Source organism: Sardina pilchardus, chromosome 15, assembly GCF_963854185.1.
Source record: "Sardina pilchardus chromosome 15, fSarPil1.1, whole genome shotgun sequence".
In the NCBI taxonomy this organism is placed as follows: domain Eukaryota; kingdom Metazoa; phylum Chordata; class Actinopteri; order Clupeiformes; family Clupeidae; genus Sardina; species Sardina pilchardus.
Window position 1 is genome coordinate 2,315,201 of NC_085008.1, and position 22,482 is coordinate 2,337,682.

Below are 22,482 nucleotides of genomic sequence, written 5' to 3' on the forward strand. Positions count from 1 at the left end.
AATTGAGTGCAGGTAGAGAAACATATGGGCTGAGAACACCATGGGGGGGACACGAAGACCCCACACGTCATCTGTGGGCCATCCAGCAACGTCTTGCAGAGAGGAAGCCTGCGTGGGGTCCTACTCTCATGGACTAGCATATGCACCGTAAGCTCCTGCCTCTCTGTGTGTTCAAGGAACTAAAAACAATACGATACTTGAATTTCCCCTTGGGGATCAATATTGTATCTATCTATCTATCTATCTATCTATCTATCTATTATTCAAATCCTTCACATGATCACGAATATCTTTTTTACAGAACATGTATGTAAATGAAATACAGCTGAAACAGAACAGTTCTTTCTTGTTTGAGAGAAAATATGTATTCAGTCCATCACAATTGCACTGTCCTTTGGGGCATCCGGCTAGATTTTCCGTAGTAAAACATTAACTGGAGAGTTAGTTTTGCTCCTAAATGCTGAAAATGGAAAACATGCCAGTTACCCGGCGCACAGCTGATTAGAAGACACACACACACACACACACACACACACACACACACACACACACACACACACACACACACACACCCTTTGGCAGTTTGGAGGGGTGAAGCTGAGGAAGTAGGTTGCTCTTTCTGAGAAGTTGTGTCAACCCAGAGACTCATTCAACAGCTCTTGCACCTCACCTGCAAACACACACACACACACACACACACACACACACACACACACACACACACACACACACGCCAATACACTCTGACACACAGAGCTGTGTGACACTCCTCCACTGCAGAGCTTAGAAGCCTGGAACGAGGGAGACGCAGCTCCTCAGTAGACAAAATAAGCGAGAGATCCCTCTCTTCTCTCTCTCTCTCTCTCTCTCTCCCTCTCTCTCCCTCTATCCCTCCCTCACAGCGGCCTGCAGAGGTCAAGAGTTTCCTTGCGGGGCTCCAAGGCCTCGTTCTGAGGTGAGTGTCTGCAAAGCCGTCCACTTTGCCTCTCGTTCGTCTCGTACTCGAGAATGTTCTAGAACATGCTGCAGTCTGAGAGAAGTTGAGGGCAGAGAGTGTCTTTTTTTATTCTTTTTTATTATTTTTTTTTCTACAAAAAGGATCAAATACAGAAAGCAGATAAGTTATGTTAAATCTTTAAACAGACATAGTGGCACTTTCACACTAAATGCTCTGATGCCAGACATTGTGGCACTTTCACACTAAATGCTCGGAAAAAGTCATCTGGGTGCACTTTCTCGTAGTCCCAAATATTTCTCTCTGGAAATGTAAACTGTTTTTCTTCTGCTTTTAACCCACATGCTTTAATACATAAAAAATGTTTGAAGACGACAACATTTTCCAAAAGTATATGAAAAATGATAACTTGTGATTGTGTTTTTCTTAAAAAGCCATGAGCCATGATATTTCAGAGGATCTTTGCAAGCAAATTAAATAGAGCATCCTCAATGCCTTTACAACTCACTGAAGAACTAAAACAAGTGCTACAATTAAATCTGAGGGAGTTCTATTGTCATGCTCATGAGTAACTGTATATTTACAGTAATTAGTATCTTATTGTTAGGACTGTATTTTCCATATAATTAGTATTTTTCATAAATGGTGTACTTTCTCTCTATTTGTAACGGGTGTAAGTGACAGACACCAGCAGCACACTTCCTCATGCTTTGCTGTTATTATCAGTAGTTTAATTCATGTTGGTTTTTGATGTTGATAGTTCTGTAATTTTACATAATAGCAGGATTTGTGATAGTTTCTGACATGGACTTGTAAAGTTTCTAAACGTATCAAAAAGGGATAACTTACAGTAATAACAAGCACACTGAGTGTGGCACACTCGCACAACACAACTATACATCCTATACATTTCAAAGACAATAACAATTAGTTGCAAGACACAAATCTTTGAAAAGCAAGTCATATCATAAACCGAGCCGAATCGAAAGATATACACATACGCACACACACACAAGGTAATATTGCAATTCTGCTGCATAACTGGTTTGTAAATTAGATTGTAAGACATACCATTTCTTGCAATACAATTCTCTAATATGTATTTTTTTAAATAGTCTATACTCTCAAATAATAACCACAATTAATATAATAGAACAAATACTACAAAAGCGATCTGTAATGATATTAGTGGTAGCATGGGCTGAAAGATGGGCTGAAAGGTTATTTTCCGCCGGAAGCATGGCTGAAAAACAGGCTCAGTCGTATTATTAGCCGAGTGCATTAGATAGCCTGGTGTGACGCACATCACAAAGCTCTTTGATGCAGAAACATCCTCTGAAATACTCAACTGACTGAACGGTTTTAAGAATTGGCCTTCTGGAATTGGTAGAAATCTTACATTTTCAGGCCATTTGTTGACTTTAAATATGCAAATACGATTGCACAAGCTAGCATCACGTCTGCAGGGTCTGTGTCTAAGATGGTCCTGCACATTGGATGGGTTTTTATCAGCTGCTAAATAATGCGACCGAGTGAAAGGTCATGGCAGCCTTGTGTATATGATCAGGATCAAGTGTGCAGCTGTAGGAGAAGCATGCCGTTGTTTTCACTGTTAAATCCCTTTTAAAGGATCTCACTTGTGAGGGTTTTTTCTTACTTTCCTTAAAAACAAAAAACAAAAACACACATAAAGACACACACACATAATAAGACACACACACATAAAGACACACGTAATCACTGGGCACTCTGGTCCATTCATGACACCCCAGTCCTTTCTTCTGGAGAAATGGACTCTTGTCACCTTCACACTTCACTCTTCGTTTCAGTGAATCTACACAAAGGTGTCGTGTAGCCTACGCCTGGCAGCAGATCTACAGAGAGGCTCTGATCCCACGCTGGCTGAGCTCCACTTCAGAGTCGCCTGGCATCAGCGTTGGTGCCTTATTTGGAGACGTACGTAACTTAGTGTCTTTAATGGAGACGCACGTAACTTAGTGTCTTTAATGGAGACACATGTAACTTAGTGTCTTTAATGGAGACGCACGTAACTTAGTGTCTTTAATGGAGACGCATGTAACTTAGTGTCTTTAATGGAGACGCACGTAACTTAGTGTCTTTAATGGAGACACACGTAACTTAGTGTCTTTAATGGAGACGCATGTAGTGTAACTTAGTGTCTTTAATGGAGACGCACGTAACTTAGTGTCTTTAATGGAGACGCACGTAACTTAGTGTCTTTAATGGAGACACGTACGTAACTTAGTGTCTTTAATGGAGACGCGTACGTAACTTAGTGTCTTTAATGGAGACGCATGTAACTTAGTGTCTTTAATGGAGACGCGTACGTAACTTAGTGTCTTTAATGGAGACACATACGTAACTTAGTGTCTTTAATGGAGACACGTACGTAACTTAGTGTCTCTAATGGAGACGCGTACGTAACTTAGTGTCTTTAATGGAGACGCATGTAGTGTAACTTAGTGTCTTTAATGGAGACACGTACGTAACTTAGTGTCTTTAATGGAGACGCACGTAACTTAGTGTCTTTAATGGAGACGCATGTAACTTAGTGTCTTTAATGGAGACACACGTAACTTAGTGTCTTTAATGGAGACGCACGTAACTTAGTGTCTTTAATGGAGACGCATGTAACTTAGTGTCTTTAATGGAGACGCACGTAACTTAGTGTCTTTAATGGAGACGCATGTAACTTAGTGTCTTTAATGGAGACACGTACGTAACTTAGTGTCTTTAATGGAGACGCACGTAACTTAGTGTCTTTAATGGAGACGCACGTAACTTAGTGTCTTTAATGGAGACACACGTAACTTGATGGAGACACACGTAACTTAATGGAGACGTACGTAACTTAGTGTCTTTAATGGAGACACGTACGTAACTTACAGTAGTGTCTTTAATGGAGACGGACATAACTTAGTGTCTTTAATGGAGACGCACATAACTTAGTGTCTTTAATGGAGACGCACGTAACTTACTGTCTTTAATGGAGACGCATGTAACTTAGTGTCTTTGATGGAGACGCACGTAACTTAGTGTCTTTAATGGAGACACGTACGTAACTTAGTGTCTTTAATGGAGACGCACGTAACTTACTGTCTTTAATGGAGACGCATGTAACTTAGTGTCTTTGATGGAGACGCACGTAACTTAGTGTCTTTAATGGAGACGCATGTAGTGTAACTTAGTGTCTTTAATGGAGACGCACGTAACTTAGTGTCTTTAATGGAGACGTACGTAACTTAGTGTCTTTAATGGAGACGCACGTAACTTAGTGCCTTTAATGGAGACGCATGTAGTGTAACTTAGTGTCTTTAATGGAGACGCATGTAACTTAGTGTCTTTAATGGAGACGCACGTAACTTAGTGTCTTTAATGGAGACACATGTAACTTAGTGTCTTTAATGGAGACACATGTAACTTAGTGTCTTTGATGGAGACGCACGTAACTTAGTGTCTTTAATGGAGACGTACGTAACTTAGTGTCTTTAATGGAGACGCACGTAACTTAGTGTCTTTAATGGAGACGCACGTAACTTAGTGTCTTTAATGGAGACGCATGTAACTTAGTGTCTTTAATGGAGACGCATGTAGTGTAACTTAGTGTCTTTAATGGAGACGCACGTAACTTAGTGTCTTTAATGGAGACGCACGTAACTTAGTGTCTTTAATGGAGACGCATGTAACTTAGTGTCTTTAATGGAGACGCATGTAGTGTAACCTAGTGCCTTTAATGGAGACGCATGTAGTGTAACTTAGTGTCTTTAATGGAGACGCACGTAACTTAGTGTCTTTAATGGAGACGCATGTAGTGTAACTTAGTGTCTTTAATGGAGACGTACGTAACTTAGTGTCTTTAATGGAGACACGTACGTAACTTAGTGTCTTTAATGGAGACGTACGTAACTTAGTGTCTTTGATGGAGACGCACGTAACTTAGTGTCTTTAATGGAGACGTACGTAACTTAGTGTCTTTGATGGAGACGCACGTAACTTAGTGTCTTTAATGGAGACACGTACGTAACTTAGTGTCTTTAATGGAGACGCACGTAACTTAGTGTCTTTAATGGAGACGCACGTAACTTAGTGTCTTTAATGGAGACGCATGTAGTGTAACTTAGTGTCTTTAATGGAGACGCACGTAACTTAGTGTCTTTAATGGAGACACGTACGTAACTTAGTGTCTTTAATGGAGACGTACGTAACTTAGTGTCTTTGATGGAGACGCACGTAACTTAGTGTCTTTAATGGAGACGTACGTAACTTAGTGTCTTTGATGGAGACGCACGTAACTTAGTGTCTTTAATGGAGACACGTACGTAACTTAGTGTCTTTAATGGAGACGCACGTAACTTAGTGTCTTTAATGGAGACGCACGTAACTTAGTGTCTTTAATGGAGACGCATGTAGTGTAACTTAGTGTCTTTAATGGAGACGCACGTAACTTAGTGTCTTTAATGGAGACACATACGTAACTTAGTGTCTTTAATGGAGACGTACGTAACTTAGTGTCTTTGATGGAGACGCACGTAACTTAGTGTCTTTAATGGAGACGTACGTAACTTAGTGTCTTTGATGGAGACGCACGTAACTTAGTGTCTTTAATGGAGACGCATGTAGTGTAACTTAGTGTCTTTAATGGAGACACATGTAACTTACTGTCTTTAATGGAGACACGTACGTAACTTAGTGTCTTTAATGGAGACACGTACGTAACTTAGTGTCTTTAATGGAGACACGTACGTAACTTAGTGTCTTTAATGGAGACGCACGTAACTTAGTGTCTTTAATGGAGACACGTACGTAACTTAGTGTCTTTAATGGAGACGCACGTAACTTAGTGTCTTTAATGGAGACGTACGTAACTTAGTGTCTTTAATGGAGACGCACGTAACTTAGTGTCTTTAATGGAGACACGTACGTAACTTAGTGTCTTTAATGGAGACACACGTAACTTAATGGAGACACACGTAACTTAATGGAGACGCATGTAACTTAGTGTCTTTAATGGAGACATGTACGTAACTTAATGGAGACGCATGTAACTTAGTGTCTTTAATGGAGACACGTACGTAACTTAGTGTCTTTAATGGAGACGCATGTAACTTAGTGTCTTTAATGGAGACACGTACGTAACTTAGTGTCTTTAATGGAGACACGCACGTAACTTAGTGTCTTTAATGGAGACACGCACGTAACTTAGTGTCTTTAATGGAGACGCACGTAACTTAGTGTCTTTAATGGAGACGCACGTAACTTAGTGTCTTTAATGGAGACACGCACGTAACTTAGTGTCTTTAATGGAGACACGTACGTAACTTAGTGTCTTTAATGGAGACGCGTACGTAACTTAGTGTCTTTAATGGAGACACACGTAACTTAGTGCCTTTAATGGAGACGCACGTAACTTAGTGTCTTTAATGGAGACACACGTAACTTAGTGTCTTTAATGGAGACACGTACGTAACTTAGTGTCTTTAATGGAGACGTACGTAACTTAGTGTCTTTAATGGAGACGCACGTAACTTAGTGTCTTTAATGGAGACACACGTAACTTAGTGTCTTTAATGGAGACGCACGTAACTTAGTGTCTTTAATGGAAACACGTACGTAACTTAGTGTCTTTAATGGAGACGCACGTAACTTAGTGTCTTTAATGGAGACACGTACGTAACTTAGTGTCTTTAATGGAGACACATGTAACTTAGTGTCTTTAATGGAGACACGCACGTAACTTAGTGTCTTTAATGGAGACGCATGTAGTGTAACTTAGTGCCTTTAATGGAGATGCATGTAACTTTAGTGCGTGACGGCAGTGAATCACAATGCACAAACACACATGAAACCATGTAGTGTGGACACTGCGGTTGCTGCTGTAACACACACACTTGCAGAGATAACATGATGAGCTAGAGCAGAGTGAATTCACAGTGTGACAGAGCAGAAAGACAGAAAGACTAAATGTTCTGCAGCATATCACAATCAGAGCGGAAATGGAGCGTAAGATCATTAGATATCCTCTCCATTGCAAGCGCTGATGCTCACATGTTGCACAGATTGACATATTCACAACACAAAATGCTGATAACATTGTAGCTTTAGATATCACACTGCAACACTAATGTTGCTTCATAACCTGAACCAACAAAATCACAATTTTGTTAATAACCTCTTTTAGCTCAGAACCATCAAGGGAATGGATGTAGTTTACGCTGGCTAACAAGTACAGACAAACATGTTTCCCACCATGGGACAGTGAACCTATACGACAGTGTTACAAACAGGGCAAAAACAAACACTCACACTGAGCATTATGTGATTTATTATTCACAATCACAATTTGTGTGTGTGTGTGTGTGTGAGAGAGAGTGAGTGTGCTGAGATGCATTGAAGTTGTAAGCAAAGCTAGCTTGTGTTTTACTCTCTGAAGTATCTCAAAGGAAGCTCATATTTTACTATGTGTAGTGTCTCAATGGTGTTTGTGTGTTTCAAAGCTAGCTCGTGTTTTACTTTGTGTTGTGTTTCAAAGCTATAGCTTGAGTTTTACTGTCTCAGAGCTAGCGTGTGTTTTACTGTCTCAGAGCTAGCGTGTGTTTTACTCGTGTACTCCGGTCGTGTCTCTGGTCCTGGTTTCCTCAGTGTGGCCTGTGCATGCGGCCTGTGGTGACTTAAGCCTGTGGTGTGTCCGTGTGTGTGTGTGTATGTGTGTGTGTGTGTCTGTGTGTCCGCTGTGGGTGGGCAAAGGCACACACAGGTGTGTCCAGGAAGTTAGCTGTGGTTTAAATCAAAGTGGTGTTGGCCACTGGAGGAACTTGAAGGTGACATATTCGCCGTGCCTTGGCTTGGCTGAGCGAGGTGAGGTCCTCTGTCTCTCAGGTGAAGAGATAACATCAATGCAACGCTCAACGCTCTCCAGTGCAGCAAACAACCATGAACACAACAAGCATGTTCCTTTTGGTGTTACGTTGGCGCCAGCGATGTTGCATTGATGTTGTTGTTGTTGTTGCTGAGAGCCGGGTATACATTAGGCTTATATTAATGGTTAGAAGAAAGCAGCGTGTGTTACCTCCTACTGGAAAAATGATAAAGGGCAAGCGTGTGCTGGAGATGTACTCATAAGAGGAAAAACGAAGCTCTGAGATGAGAGAGATGAAGCAGTTCTCCGAGCCGCGGGTGTCTAATGTCTGATTCCTCTGTAAAAGATAAACAGTCATCTTGAGGTTTGATGTTCGTCACTTCATTTGTGAGATTTCTTCTGATTGTGGCGGATATTCTGTCGTCTTCCCTATTCTGACGGCAAGAATTTGTAGGTTTGTGTATTTTATTAATTGTTTTAAAACAACTCTAAAATGTTTTTTTGTACCTTAAAATAATGTTTCCAAAATAATTTCAGTGGTTCTTCAACTCGTAGCAGGGTGAACGTCACTTGTGTGTTCATGTCGCAGCCCTCTATCGGCTATAACCGCACTATGTAAGTTTACCAGATCAGGTAGCGGATCTGTAGTTCAGTGGAATGAGACATAAGAAACTACAAATCTGACTTGCTTCGATGTCGCAATACATCATACTTTCGCAAAATCATGCAACATACTGTACTCTACCTTGTCTGTGGACATCATTATTCGCTGGATAAACAAATAGCGTGCTTGCGACAGCGGAAAAGTGCTTTAGTTTTGCTTTACGTCTTATTAGAACTATCAACATTTTACACATTTTAGAAGTTGCTTTAACTTCAACAAAATGATCTTTTCTGAAATTTTGTATTTACGACATAAACACTGTGTGTGTGTGGAGAGTGTATGGAGAAACTAAGTGTTTATGACTGTATATGCGTGGAGAGACTAGTATTACAACAGAAATACTGTGTGTGTGTGTGTGTGTGTGTGTGTGTTTGTGTGTAGGCCTGTCGCGATATTCAATAAATCAATAAATCGCACGATAAAAAAAATGAGCTCGATAACTTTTCCGGCCGCGATAATTTCCATTTTCATGCTTGATTGTTTTTCTCGTCTCTCTCTCTCTCTCTACGAAAGAGAGGATAACCACGGCGACCCCTCTCGGTTCCTTTAGCGCAGCCTAACGAGGAGTGAACCCTCATGTCAGTCACTTGTCAGACATGTATCTTTCAATAACATGACGGACAACTTTACTTTCTTACATTCATTTGATTAACAGGCTAGACGAGGCTTTGGCGATTGGCCTAAGCACACTGAAGAGGCTTTCTGTTGTAGCTTGACAGGTATGGGGGTAAAAATAGTGATAATGCAGTTCAGAAAAGCATGCTTATAAGCTACGTTCTTTCATCATCTGATAAAGACACACTCCGCAAAGTCTGCACTCCGCTGAGAGCTCAAGAATCAGCCAAAACAGCCGGCAGCTCCGGTTAAAATGTCGTAAGCTAATTGTCAGCTGTGGTGAAATGTGTTCGTAATCAACGTTATATGTCATAAACGTAGCATACCTGTGAAAAGGCTTTGCAGTAGGATTATCCGCTGACCAACTTATTGCTTCAATTTGTGTTTTATGTGACGTGCAGATGCTGGGTTCATGCCGTTTTGCGCAAGTTTCAAATGTTTAGCTGACTGCGTAGGCCTAATTGATCAGCTATGATGACATTTAGTTCCGTGCATAAGGCTTAGCAACTGTCACTCTACACGCCCCCTGTTGCATGTCACGTTTTAATTTGCTGGCCCTTAAACAGAGTGTTAGTAGAGACTGAGAGTCCATTGTATTTATTGTTTTTGGTTGTTTTGTTCATTTATTGTGGATATTTAAAAATGTCTTCCCATTCCAGTTCCTTATTCTTTAGAAATACAAGTTATTGATCTTTGAAAAGGTGTACCTGCATTATTATGCCATTATCATTATATTAGATAAAAATGATCTCAGAACGGCAATATTATCGTTTATCGCAATAATTTCTGGGACAATTTATCGTCCAGCAAAATTTGTTATCGTGACAGGCCTATTTGTGTGTGGACAGAGTGTTTACAACATAAATATTGTGTGTTTGTGTGTGTATGGACAGATTCTGTTTACGACAGAAATATTGTGTGTGTGTGTGTGTGTGTGTGTGGAGAGAGTGTTTACGACATAAATATTGTGATATTGTGAATGTGTTCTGTTGTTGACCTTCATGGTGCTTCAGGGTTTGAGCCTGTATGTGGGCGAGTGCAGAAGAAAGGAAAAGAGCACTATGTGGGTAAACGAGTAGAAGAAAGGGAAAGAGCACTATGTGGGTAAACGAGTGCAGAAGAAAGGGAAAGAGCTGTGGGTAAACGAATGTAGAAGAAAGGGATAGAGAGCACTAGTATATGGGTAAACGAGTGCAATAGAAAGGAAAAGAAAACTATGAGGGTAAAGTCCCAGTGGACGAGCGTATTTTTCTATGTAAAACATGCTGTATTACTCATACCCTCAATCTTTCCTCATTTGGTTTCCACCATATAGTTTCTACTATAAGGGGCTTAAAAACGCACCAAAGCATTTCCACCATCTGGTTTCTAACATAAAGTGCTTAAAGCAACACTAAAGAGTTTTTTGTACCTTAAAATAATGTTTCCAAATTAATTTCAGTGGTTCTTCAACTCATAACAGGGTGAACGACACTTCTCCATTCACTTTGTGGCCCTCTATCAGCTATAATCGCACTACTGTATGTAAGTTTACCAAATAATTTGATGGTACGAGACATCAGAAACAACTAATTTGACTCGCTTCGATGTCGCAATAAATCATACTTTCATAAAATCATGCAACATACTGTACCTTGTCTGTGGACATGGTTATTTGCTGAATAAAGAAATGGAGCAGTGGAAAAGTGCTTTAGTGTTGCTTTAGAAATGCAGCAAAGTTATTTATGACGAGTGCAATACCTCTGTAAAACATGTTTGCAAACATTATCATTATTTGACGATATGGTTTATGAATTTAGAGAGAGCGAGAGAGAGAGAGAGAGAGAGAGAGAGAGAGAGAGAGAGAGAGAGGAACTCGAGGCGTTCTAGCTGCAGCACCTGCAGGGGAGAGAATTTTTGGGGTGTGTGTGTGTGGGGGGGGGGGGGGGGGGGTTGGGGTGGAGATGACGTGGCAGTGACTTCCTGTTGTGGCTAGGCTGCTTTTCCAGCAGCAGTCAGCATCAGAACAATGCTTAACTCCCACACACACACACACACACACACACACACACACACACACACAGATCCTCAAACACACACACACACACACACACACACACAGAGATCCTCAAACACATACACACACACACACACACACACACACACACACACACACACACACACACACACACACACACACACACACGCACACACACACACACACACACACACACACACACACACACACACACACACACATCTACACTTGCCCAGGCACTATACCCAGACACGATCAGAAAAACATTGATGATCTATTGCACTATTGCGAAACTCTCATGGACGTTGTTCTGTCAATAGGATACAAATGACTGAACCATATTCTGCTCCAACCAATCATCATGTACCATAATTTGCTCCAGCCAATCATAATGTTGCTTCAGGAGCAGGGTAGGAAGAGGTGTCATTGATGCTGTTGAGCTCAAATACAGTATTTTGTCAGGACCTTTAATTCGTAATCACTGGCGTCTGTCAAGCAGACTTTGCATGAGTTATGAAATATAAAAATGATAAGAAGGATCTGGACTCAGTGTTAGGGGCTCCAATGTAATTAGCTACGTTTTGATGTTATAGCTCTTCATCAGAGGAAAAGGCTGGGGTGGTTCACACACTGAAACATTTCGCTAGACAAAGTCTTTGCAAAGGAACAGTTTATTAGAAGGGAGCAGACATGTCAGCCTCTCCGGCTCTTCTCAATGCTCGCAATTACAAGAGCGCAACAATACCTTTCTACCCATCAGACCTGGTGAAGAGCAGAAGATCTACACATAAATCTACCAAGATCTATAAAATTGAAATGTTGCTATGATTTAAAGTTTATGGGAGTGTCGAAACACAGTGTACAGATCCTTCTTTTGATTTTTTCCTTCAGCTTAGTTTTGATCGAGCACCTGTTGTTGGATATGCGTATCCTGCGCTCTGCTTCTTAATCTCTTGCAATCGACTACGGTCAAGAATATGAATATAGCAATGACAGCATGTTGGGATGCCAACTGACCAACGTTATCAACAGTAGTGTGACGCACCAGACCAGAGGTTGCATTTGCGTGCCCTAAACTATATCCTGAGATAAAACCAACTTATAACTCATATACTTGACTAATTCCTACAAGACCTCAGTGGGTTCTCTTCTGATGAGCAACTGTTGTGTCGTCCAGCCATAAATACTCGACAAATTCAAGACCTGTCATTTCCTTAGATCATTAGATCTGTTTGGAAAATGGTGCTGGAGGCTGTAGGCTTGTTTTTCTTGTGTCCTTGTTGGTGGAATGAGTTGCCCAGTGCCCTCCACTGATCATATCTGTTCAGCATACACTTAATGAATTAAGTGATTATTACGAGTTATGGTTTGAATATTATGGTGTTTGTTTGTTTTGTTAAGCTATTGTTCATTGATATTGAATTGATAGTATTGTTTATTATTACTATTTTCCTTCATTTTAAAACTGTGTAGCCTGATGCTAACTTTGCATGGAAACCCAATGCTAATATGGCAGCATGCACCCCCATGTGCAGTACTGCATGCAGATCTCTTGCTGTTTGTGAGATGCACATGATAACCCAGACAAGGACATGCACTCAGTCAGCACTTTTGCACTTAGCAAAAACCCTCACTTTCACAGCTCCTCCACACTTCCTCCACACCTCACAGCTCAAGTCTTTCACATCTCACAGCTCTTCCACCTCTCTCTCCACTCTTCCACAGCTCAGCTCTTCCATATGTCTCCGCTCTTTTACATCTCTCTCATCTCTCTCAGCTCTTCCACACCTCTCTAAACTCTCTCAGCTCTTTTAGTTTTCTCCACTCTTCCACAGCTCAGCTCCTCCACATCTCTCTCAGCTCTCTCAGCTCCTCCACATCTCTCAGCTCTCTCAGCTCTTTCAGCTCTCACAGCTCCACTGCCAGTTTCTCTTCTTTAATGTTGTGTTTATGCAAAGTACAGAAAGTGTATTCTAGAAAGTGTCTTGAGAGAGTAGGAGTATTAGTTGTAACAATATTAGTGCAGTGTAATTACTGTATTATATATTAATTACTGGTGTTCCCTACAGGGTTTGTGGTCCTCTGTGTGAGTGTGTGTTCTCTGAGAGTGTGTGTGTGTGTGTCCTCTGTGATCAAGTGTGTCGTCTCTGTGAGTGAGTGTGTGTGTGTCCCCTTCTGTGTGTGTGTGTGTGTGTGTGTGTTTGTGTGTGCGTGCTGACGATGTCGGACCCGGCGACCGAGCTGCCCTTCTACTTCGGCAGCATCAGCCGTGCGGAGGCGGAGGACCACCTGAAGCTGGCGGGCATGGCGGACGGCCTCTTCCTGCTGCGCCAGTGCCTCCGCAGCCTGGGCGGCTACGTGCTGTCGCTGGTCTGGGACCTGCAGTTCCACCACTACCCCGTGGAGAAGCAGATGAACGGCACCTACTGCGTGTCCGGCGGCAAGCCCCACTGCGGGCCGGCCGAGCTGTGCGAGTACTACAGCAAGGACGCGGACGGGCTGGTGTGCCCCCTCAAGAGGCCCTGCCTGCGCGCCCCCGAGAACCCCATCCGCCCCGGCGTCTTCGACACGCTCCGCGACAACATGCTGCGCGAGTACGTCAGGCAGACCTGGCACCTGGAGGTGAGAGCGACGCACGATTGACCTCTTTATAGGCAGACCTGGCATCTGGAGGTGAGAGCGACGCACGATTGACCTCTCTATAGGGACGCACGATTGACCTCTCTATAGCGACGCACGATTGACCTCTCTATAGGGACGCACGATTGACCTCTCTATAGGCAGACCTGGCACCTGGAGGTGAGAGCGACGCACGATTGACCTCTCTATAGGGACGCACTATTGACCTCTCTATAGGGACGCACTATTGACCTCTCTATAGGGACGCACGATTGACCTCTCTATAGGGACGCACGATTGACCTCTCTATAGGGACGCACGATTGACCTCTCTATAGGGACGCACGATTGACCTCTCTATAGGGACGCACTATTGACCTCTTTATAGGGACGCACGATTGACCTCTCTATAGGCAGACCTGGCACCTGGAGGTGAGAGCGACGCACTATTGACCTCTATATCCACGATATTCCGCAGCCAACAATGGGGGTCGCCATGACACCGAGACGGTTTTCTATTTCCGGCGAAGCTGCATTGTATCTGTTTTAACGTGACGGTTTACGGTGCTTAACATATCATAACGCATATAAAAGTCAACTTTTCTATTTTATATCGGTTATATATGATGTAGTATATACATGCTGAGGGCAGAATTGTCAACATTTCGAAAGAAATCTAAGTTGAGGCATAATCTAGTTAGCTACGGAGAACGCACATGTTAACAGAATGAACGGAAGTTGAAAACAGTATCGTAACCATCGCAACGATACATATTTCCGGGTTAAGGAATGAGGTGGATAGGCAGACCTGGCACCTGGAGGTGAGAGTGACGCACTATTGACCTCTTTATTCACCATATTCCGCAGCCAACAATGGGCGTCTTCAGGACGGCCTGTTTAAACCGGTGACACTTTTTTTAGTTCCTTATTTATTTATTTATTGCCTTTTTCTTTTTCTCTTCATTTATTTATTTATTCTCTTTTTAAAGTTTGAAGGTTATCCGTTTTTAACTCTCTGGTGACCTGTTCTTATTGTGCGTATCTTATACCTGGCTTTTTATTCTTGTTATTTTATTATGTACTGTAAGGCACTTTGGGATTTTATCTGAAAAGCGTTATACTTACGTACTTATTGACTCACTTACTTCACCCACAAAGTGCTTCGGTTTTACTCAGAACACACAGCACACACAGAGGGAGGGAAAAGTGACAGTTTTCATAGATCAGGAGTGAGTGACTCAAACTTGGCAAGTTGGCATTCATGATTTCAAGTGATTTCAGAAAGATGTAGCAAACAATGCTAAAAAAGTCTGAGTTTGTTCCACTGTTTTCCCAATGGCATTAACTGTAAGTTAGAAATTGTTCTAACCCAAAAGATAGCATGCAGATTTGGCCAAAGTATTATGAGACTGACTGTATCTGATGAGATGATACATCATGCGGTTAAGAACATCATTTGGAAGGATGATAAAGATCTGATGGAAATGACATTTTGTGAATGCCAAACATAGACCTACAGTACGTGGAAACGGAGCTAACAAACTGTGTGTGTGTGTGTGTCTGTGTGTGTGTGTGTGTGTGTGTGTGTGTGTGTGTGTGTTTGTGTGTGTGTGTGTGTGTGTGTGTGTGTGTGTGTGTGTGTGTGTGTGTGTGTGTGTGTGTGTGTGTGTGTGTGTGTGTGTGTGTGTGTCAGGGAGAGGCCATGGAACAGGCCATCATCAGTCAGGCTCCTCAGCTGGAGAAGCTGATTGCAACCACCGCCCACGAGAAGATGACCTGGTTCCACGGAAAGGTCGCCCGTCAGGAGGGCGAGAGACGCCTCTACTCCGGCATCCAGCCCGACGGCAAGTTCCTGTGAGTCAACAACGGCTACAGGCCTCCCATCACCACGGTTACGCGCTCCCAAGCTACCGCCGCATCCTTTGTCTGAGCTGATGCGTTGTTTCCGAGGTGTCATGCTTCTCTAATAGATGCTGTTCTACTCGTTGACTGCAGGGTAAGACAGAAAGAAGGCACTGGCACCTTCGCGCTCTCTCTCATGTACGGGAAAACCGTCTACCATTACCAGATCCAGCTGGACAAATCAGGAAAGTACTTCATGCCAGAGGGAACCAAGTTCGACACCGTGTGGCAGGTAGGTTTCAGCAAGCACTCATCCAGTGGGACACCCATGCAATATTGTTTCAGTCTGGGAAGTCTACACAGGCGAGAATGGTGCCGTATTAGATGTTTGTGATCATCGATTCGTCCCTGAAACTGACAGTATGCTCCGACAGAACAACATAAATCAGCCGGTTATAGAAAAAAAGCCACGCTTCTACCTCCACCTAGAGCCGGTTATTTGTTTTGTTTAAAACCACCGCTCCCAGTTGTTCTTGTCCAATAAGGACAGGGCTGTGTAATCATTGGCAGACTTTTTTTTTTGGGGGGGGGGGGGGGGGGGCTTTATGCCTCTAATCAGATAGGACAGAGTGAGACAGGAAGCAAGTGGGAGAGAGAGTCGTCGGGGTGGGATCCGGAAACGACTGAGGGGTGGGAACCCGAACCCAGGTCGCCGGTGTCCGGTGCAGGTGCCCCAGCCAGTCGCGCCACGGCAGATCTGACTGTCAATTGGCAAATCTGACTGTCAATCACAGTTCGTGATCAGTCACTAACAAGAACAAACTCAATGGGAGGGTGCACGGTGTTAGTGGGGGAGGGGCCTGAGAGTTGTATACATTCAAAATGTTGGTCCCCTCAATCTGCCAGACTTGCCAAGTGGTATAGGAAGGGGATTTCACCCAGTCAACAACCAAGACTATTTACCGTCAAAAATAATCACTAACAGACCTTTTGTGGGCCAAAACTATCACCAACAGAACAGCCTTCAGACAGAATAGAACAGAATGGAAGGTACTATCTTAAAGACACGACACAAAGATTTACTTCAGAAATGAAAATGGTTATGGGCACTGCAGTCATGCAATGATCGGGAACCAACTTTCCAGTTAGTTCTCGACTGTTGCAGATAACCAAAGCTGTCTGTGTTCCTCTCTCTCCTGGGCAGCTGGTGGAGTATCTGAAGATGAAACCTGACGGACTGGTCACGGTACTGAAGGATCCGTGTGTGAACCGCAGTAACGCCAGTGCAGTCGGTACTAAACACACACTCTAAACACGCAGCATCCAGTACTGAACACACACACTAAACACTCAATAATGCACACACTCAGTACTGAACATGCACACTAAACACACACACACACACACACACACACAGTATCTTGACATTTCACACCATTCACTGTCAAATAAATATATGATTTCTCAGGACTGTCAATATTTTATTTATTCTTTTTTTAAAAAAACAGTTTACTTTATTATACATCGCCAAGTTTTTACTGGATCTTACTAAACTACTTCTCTCAATGTATCTCCATATTGCCACACACCCAAGTGCATCTCTTAGCAGCATTCATTCACATGATAAGCACATTGTGTATTTCTTAATGGACTATGAAACAGCACTCTGGGAGAGTATTGTGCTGATTCATGGTGGCTGTTATAAACATACTATTTTATAATGTTTATGTTTTTACCCATCGGTTACAGCTACTCCCGTTGTACCGCAGTACAAGAGGCAGCCAGGATCAAATGGATACACACCGCCTCCCCGTGGTGAGTTGTTGACATAACATCCCGCATAATGCTGGCTTTGACACTTGAGACTCTGGCCTGCCTCCACTTCTGACTTTATAGTGTTGTTTCTGTATGGAAAAAAAGGAATGACCCACATAAAATCCAGTGAAAATACATCTTTGTTGTGGTACATAACATTGTGAATACACAAAGGGAACTAATATCATACTTAAGCATAAACACATATCAAACTGGCACCAAGGTGACAATATCTTGCTCTGAAATCCAGTGCGCTAGCCTGACCCTGTTGTTGCTGTTGTGTGTGTGATGAAGTGAACTCCATTGCGGACGAGCCTCGGCGGGCCATGCCCATGGACACCAGCGAGTTCACGAGCCCGTACGACGACCCCGAGGAGCTGAAGGAGAAGAAGCTCTTCCTGAAGAGGGAGCAGCTGATGATTGACGAGGTGGAGCTGGGCTCCGGGAACTTTGGCTGCGTCAAGAAAGGCGTCTACAAGATGAGGAAGTGAGTGTGATCTGTCCGCATAGCGACAGCCATAGGACGTGCCGAAGTCCAGTGAACTGAAGTGTTGTTTCACAATGATGGGGATAAGTGTGTGTGTGTGTGTGTGTGTGTGTAGGTGTGTAGGTGTGTGTGTGTGGTCAGATTAAGGTGCTTAGAATATCAGACCAGTGAAGTAATCTACAGACGCTGTAATCAGTCTGTAGATATTATCTATTGTGTATTACACACACACACACACACACACAAAGTAAGGCCTGTCAGTGCCATGCTACAGTATGTATTCATGACTTATTTGAATAGATATGGAAAGCACCCTGAGGTGTCAGATTCAGAAGCAGAGACAGATCATGTAGCATTCTAGTGTTATAACATGTCAACCGGACCCTCCGTGGAACCTCAGTGAGATGACCCATTCTGATCCTGATTCTGATGACACGCTTGTGTTCCGCTGGACATCAGGAAGCACCTGGACGTGGCCATCAAGGTTCTGAAGAGCGAGAACGAGAAGGGCGTGAAGGACGAGATGATGCGTGAGGCGGAGATCATGCACCAGCTGGACAACCCCTACATCGTGCGCATGATCGGCCTGTGCGAGGCCGAGTCCCTCATGCTCGTCATGGAGATGGCCCCCGCCGGCCCACTCAACAAGTTCCTCTCCAGCAAGAAGTAGGTCTCCACACACAACACACAACACACAACACACAACACACAACACACAACACACAACACACAACACAGCGTGCACAAACAACACAGCAGATCAGTTCATTCATTCATATCACACTATAACAAGTTCCTCTCCAGCAAGAAGTAGGTCTCCACAACACAACACACAACACACAACGTGCACAAACAACACAGCAGATCAGTTCATTCATATCACACTATAACAAGTTCCTCTCCAGCAAGAAGTAGGTCTCCACACATAACACACAACACACAGAGTGTGCAAAAGCCTCACAGCAGATCAGTTCATTCATATCACACTATAACAAGTTCCTCTCCAGCAAGAAGTAGGTCTCCACAACACAGTGTGCACAAGCAACACAGCAGCTCTTTCTGGCTAAATTCCCGACCGGGCTCACTGATCAGCCCCCTTGATCAGCCCCCCATGTGATTGGCTCACTGATCAGCCCCCTGAGCAGCCCCACGTGTGATTGGCTCACTGATCACCCCCCTGAGCAGCCCCACTTGTGATTGGCTCACTCAGTCTGGCCCCCTGATGAGCCCCACGTGTGATTGGCTCACTGATCAGCCCCCTGAGCAGCCCCACACGTGATTGGTTCATTGGGTGACTGTTCTGGTGCATAATGGCTGCCGTGTTATCATTCATCCATATCACCCTGCAAGACGTACCTCCTTACAGGCTTATTTGTGTGGTTGATAAAGAAAGTCACTGGATCTACACCAAAAGGACACTGAGTACACTACTCCCTGCCATTGCCCCCCAAACTGCCCCCTCCCCAGCCATAACCTTGCCATTGCCCCCCAAACTGCCCCCTCCCCAGCCATAACCTTGCCATTGCCCCCCAAACTGCCCCCTCCCCAGCCATAACTCTGCTGTTACCCCATTGCACCCTCCCCAGCCGTTACCCTGCCGTTGCCCCCCAAGCTGCCCCCTCCATAACTCTGCCGTTGCCCTATTGCACCCTCCCCAGCCATAACCTTGCGGTTACCCCCCTAACTGCCCCCTCTTGAGTAGTGACCCTGCCATTGCCCCATTGCATCCTTTAACTGCCCCCTCCCCAGCCGTAACCCTGCTGTTACCCCCCCCCCCACCCCCAATTGCACCCTCCCCAGCCATAACCCCGATCTTGCCCCCCCCAAACGGCCCCCTCCCCAGCTGTGACCGTGCCGTTGCCCCCCCAGGGACCAGTTGACGGCGGAGAACGTGGTGGAGCTGATGCACCAGGTGTCTCTGGGGATGCTGTACCTGGAGCAGAAGAACTTCGTGCACCGAGACCTGGCCGCCCGCAACGTGCTGCTGGTCAACCAGCACTACGCCAAGATCAGCGACTTCGGCCTGTCCAAGGCCCTGGGCGCCGACGACAACTATTACAAGGTTAGACGTTCTCCAAGATAAGATACATTTTTGCCGACCGATTACGTCACGCTGGAGTACATGACAGTTTATTTACATGATCTAATCTCTCTATCTGCATTTGCATATCTAGTCTAAAATTCAAACGGGAGCACTGTTGAAGTTTGTCTCCAAAGCTAATTGTTAAGCCAGACCAGGAGGTGGGTGGAGGTTTGCGTTTATTTTTAGACGCAGCTCAGACCATCCTTGTGGTTTGGGTGCAGTCGTGGCGTGATGCGCAGCGTTAACTGCTCCCTAATGCCTGGGTGTGGGTGCAGAGACGCAACGCTGTAAGCACAAGCCAATAGGGACAGGGGGAGCTCACCTTGTCCAAAGGGAAATTCCAGGGAAGACTTTCCATGACTTCTTCCTCAGCTCTCTCAAAACATCTGTGAGAAGTCCCTGAAACCTTGTATGAAGAGGATAATTTACAAGGTTTCAGTATAAGTACAGTGTAAACTTATACCGAAATCTGTATGTAGAGGATCATTTATCTAAAATGTATCTATGTATTTATCTTTTATCCACCTGTTAGATATGTTCAAAGCACAAAGTATACATTTTAAACAGACCTGGATGCCCATAGTATGGATCCATTCCAAAATCAGTATAACACAAGTCTATTAGCTGTTATAGATGTGGTGATAAGCTGTTGCAAAGCAGCATTTAGCGTTCAGCTACACAACAGGCTGTAGTGGTCCATCTGATGTGCTGTCTCCGGTCCAGGCCCGCTCGGCTGGGAAGTGGCCGCTGAAGTGGTACGCCCCAGAGTGCATCTGCTTCCACAAGTTCTCCAGCAAGAGTGACGTGTGGAGCTTCGGCGTGACCATGTGGGAGGCCTTCTCGTTCGGAGGGAAGCCTTATAAGGTACCAGCACAGCTGCATCCAGGCGACCTCTGACCCTGGCTGCTGCCCAACTTTACATTATGTTACTTCAACCTCACTCAGGGTAGCGGTTCCCAAACTTTTTCCCCCACGTACCACGACCTACATCAAGCTATAGGAGTTTCATTTCCAGATATTACACACACTAATCACAAACACTGTGTCTTCTTGTAGAACTTCCTTTGAGAAAATTGTGTGTTAAATACTTAGATGCAGAAACATATTTAGATATTTGATCAATTGGACTATGTGTGTATATGGACACATCTATTTATTTTGTACGTATTTACAGAGTTCTGCTCTATGGGTTGGCCCGATCTTATTCTGCCTCCAGAACCATAATTTTTGCCCAACACGTCAACAGAAGAACCAATCACGAGTGGTTCTGGACACTGAACATGTTGATTGTTTATTGATGTTTATTTTTGACTGAACATGCTTGTTGTTGTATTTTAAATGTGTAGAAAATGAAAGGCCCGGAGGTGATTAGTTTTATTGAGAGTGGCAGTCGAATGGACAACCCAACAGGATGCCCTGACATTATGTACAAGGTCATGCTGGACTGCTGGATCTACAAGTATGAGAACATTCCCCCTTCCCTACACATACTGTATATACTGTACATGTACACTTATGACTGATCAGCGAATTAATGTCAAAACACAAATTCCTACTATATATGCATTAAGAAATTATCTTTTTTCCCTGCTCTCTCTCTCTCCCTGTTTTCTCTCCCTCTATCTGTGTGTGTGTGTGTGTGTGTGTGTGTGTGTGTGTGTGTGTGTGTGTGTGTGTGTGTGTGTGTCTGTGTGTGTGTGTGTGTGTGTGTGTGTGTGTGTGTGTGTGTGTGTGTGTGTGTAAGGCATGAGGATAGGCCCTGCTTTGCCAAGGTGGAGGAGCGTATGCGGACCTACTACTATTCCATCTCCAATAAGACTTCCTTGGATGCCGTGCCCGGGGTCACGGATCCTGTCGCTTAGCGCTGCCCGCTGCCCTCTGAGTTATGTGCCATGGCAATCTGTAGCACTGTTATGTTATGTAGCCAATGCCAGCTAGCAAACCATTTACGAACCATGAGTCTGAAGCCATGTCCTCATTAAATGCTTGGTTTAATTGCTCTTTTTACAGCTCATGAATTGAGTTTCTTGCTTGGTAGGCACTAAAACAAATGAAAAGGTCGGCACATTTTTGCTTTTCAAATAATACTGTTTTACTGAATAAAGGAAAGAATTCTCCAATCGTCAAGACAAGGCAAGTTGGTGTATACAGTGCATTTCATAAGCAGGGGTAACTCAATGTGCCTTATATGTAAACAAAAGCAAAGAATGTTAACCTAGGCCTACTGTTTTTCTGTATTTGTCATCTGTATCATGCTTCTAAGCAGAATAGAGTTATTTCATTAATTCCTTTTTTCTCTCTGAAGTAGCTACTTATTGGCCATGCTTGTATGAGTTCATGTGCTTATTTAAAAAGAGGAAAATAAAAAAATGATGTGAAAATATTGTACTGTGTGGCGTGAATTTTTAGGAATGCTTTTGCAATAAAGCATAATAGATCATACCATTGATGAAATGACCTGTCTTATGTTGTCACCCCTGGTGTGTAAAGTAGGCTATCTTCATCGCAA

General features: G+C 43.7%; 1 protein-coding gene across 3 annotated transcripts; it reads left to right on the plus strand.

The window, feature by feature from the left end:
- Positions 1–745: 745 nt before the first annotated feature.
- LOC134102510 (tyrosine-protein kinase ZAP-70) lies at positions 746–22,085 on the plus strand. Of its 3 annotated transcripts, none has more exons than XM_062556630.1 (12): positions 746–955; positions 13,198–13,750; positions 15,440–15,600; positions 15,742–15,880; positions 16,793–16,880; positions 17,338–17,403; positions 17,698–17,890; positions 18,350–18,556; positions 19,760–19,952; positions 20,697–20,837; positions 21,320–21,432; positions 21,718–22,085. In XM_062556630.1, the coding sequence occupies exons 2-12, from the start codon at positions 13,349–13,351 to the stop codon at positions 21,833–21,835; spliced, it is 1,821 nt and encodes a 606-aa protein (XP_062412614.1). In that variant the 5' UTR covers positions 746–955; positions 13,198–13,348; the 3' UTR covers positions 21,836–22,085. The 3 variants fall into 3 exon arrangements, with proteins under 3 accessions (XP_062412614.1, XP_062412616.1, XP_062412615.1); XM_062556632.1 differs by lacking the exon at positions 746–955 and adding an exon at positions 2,895–2,911; XM_062556631.1 differs by lacking the exon at positions 746–955 and adding an exon at positions 8,157–8,286.
- Positions 22,086–22,482: the final 397 nt, after the last annotated feature.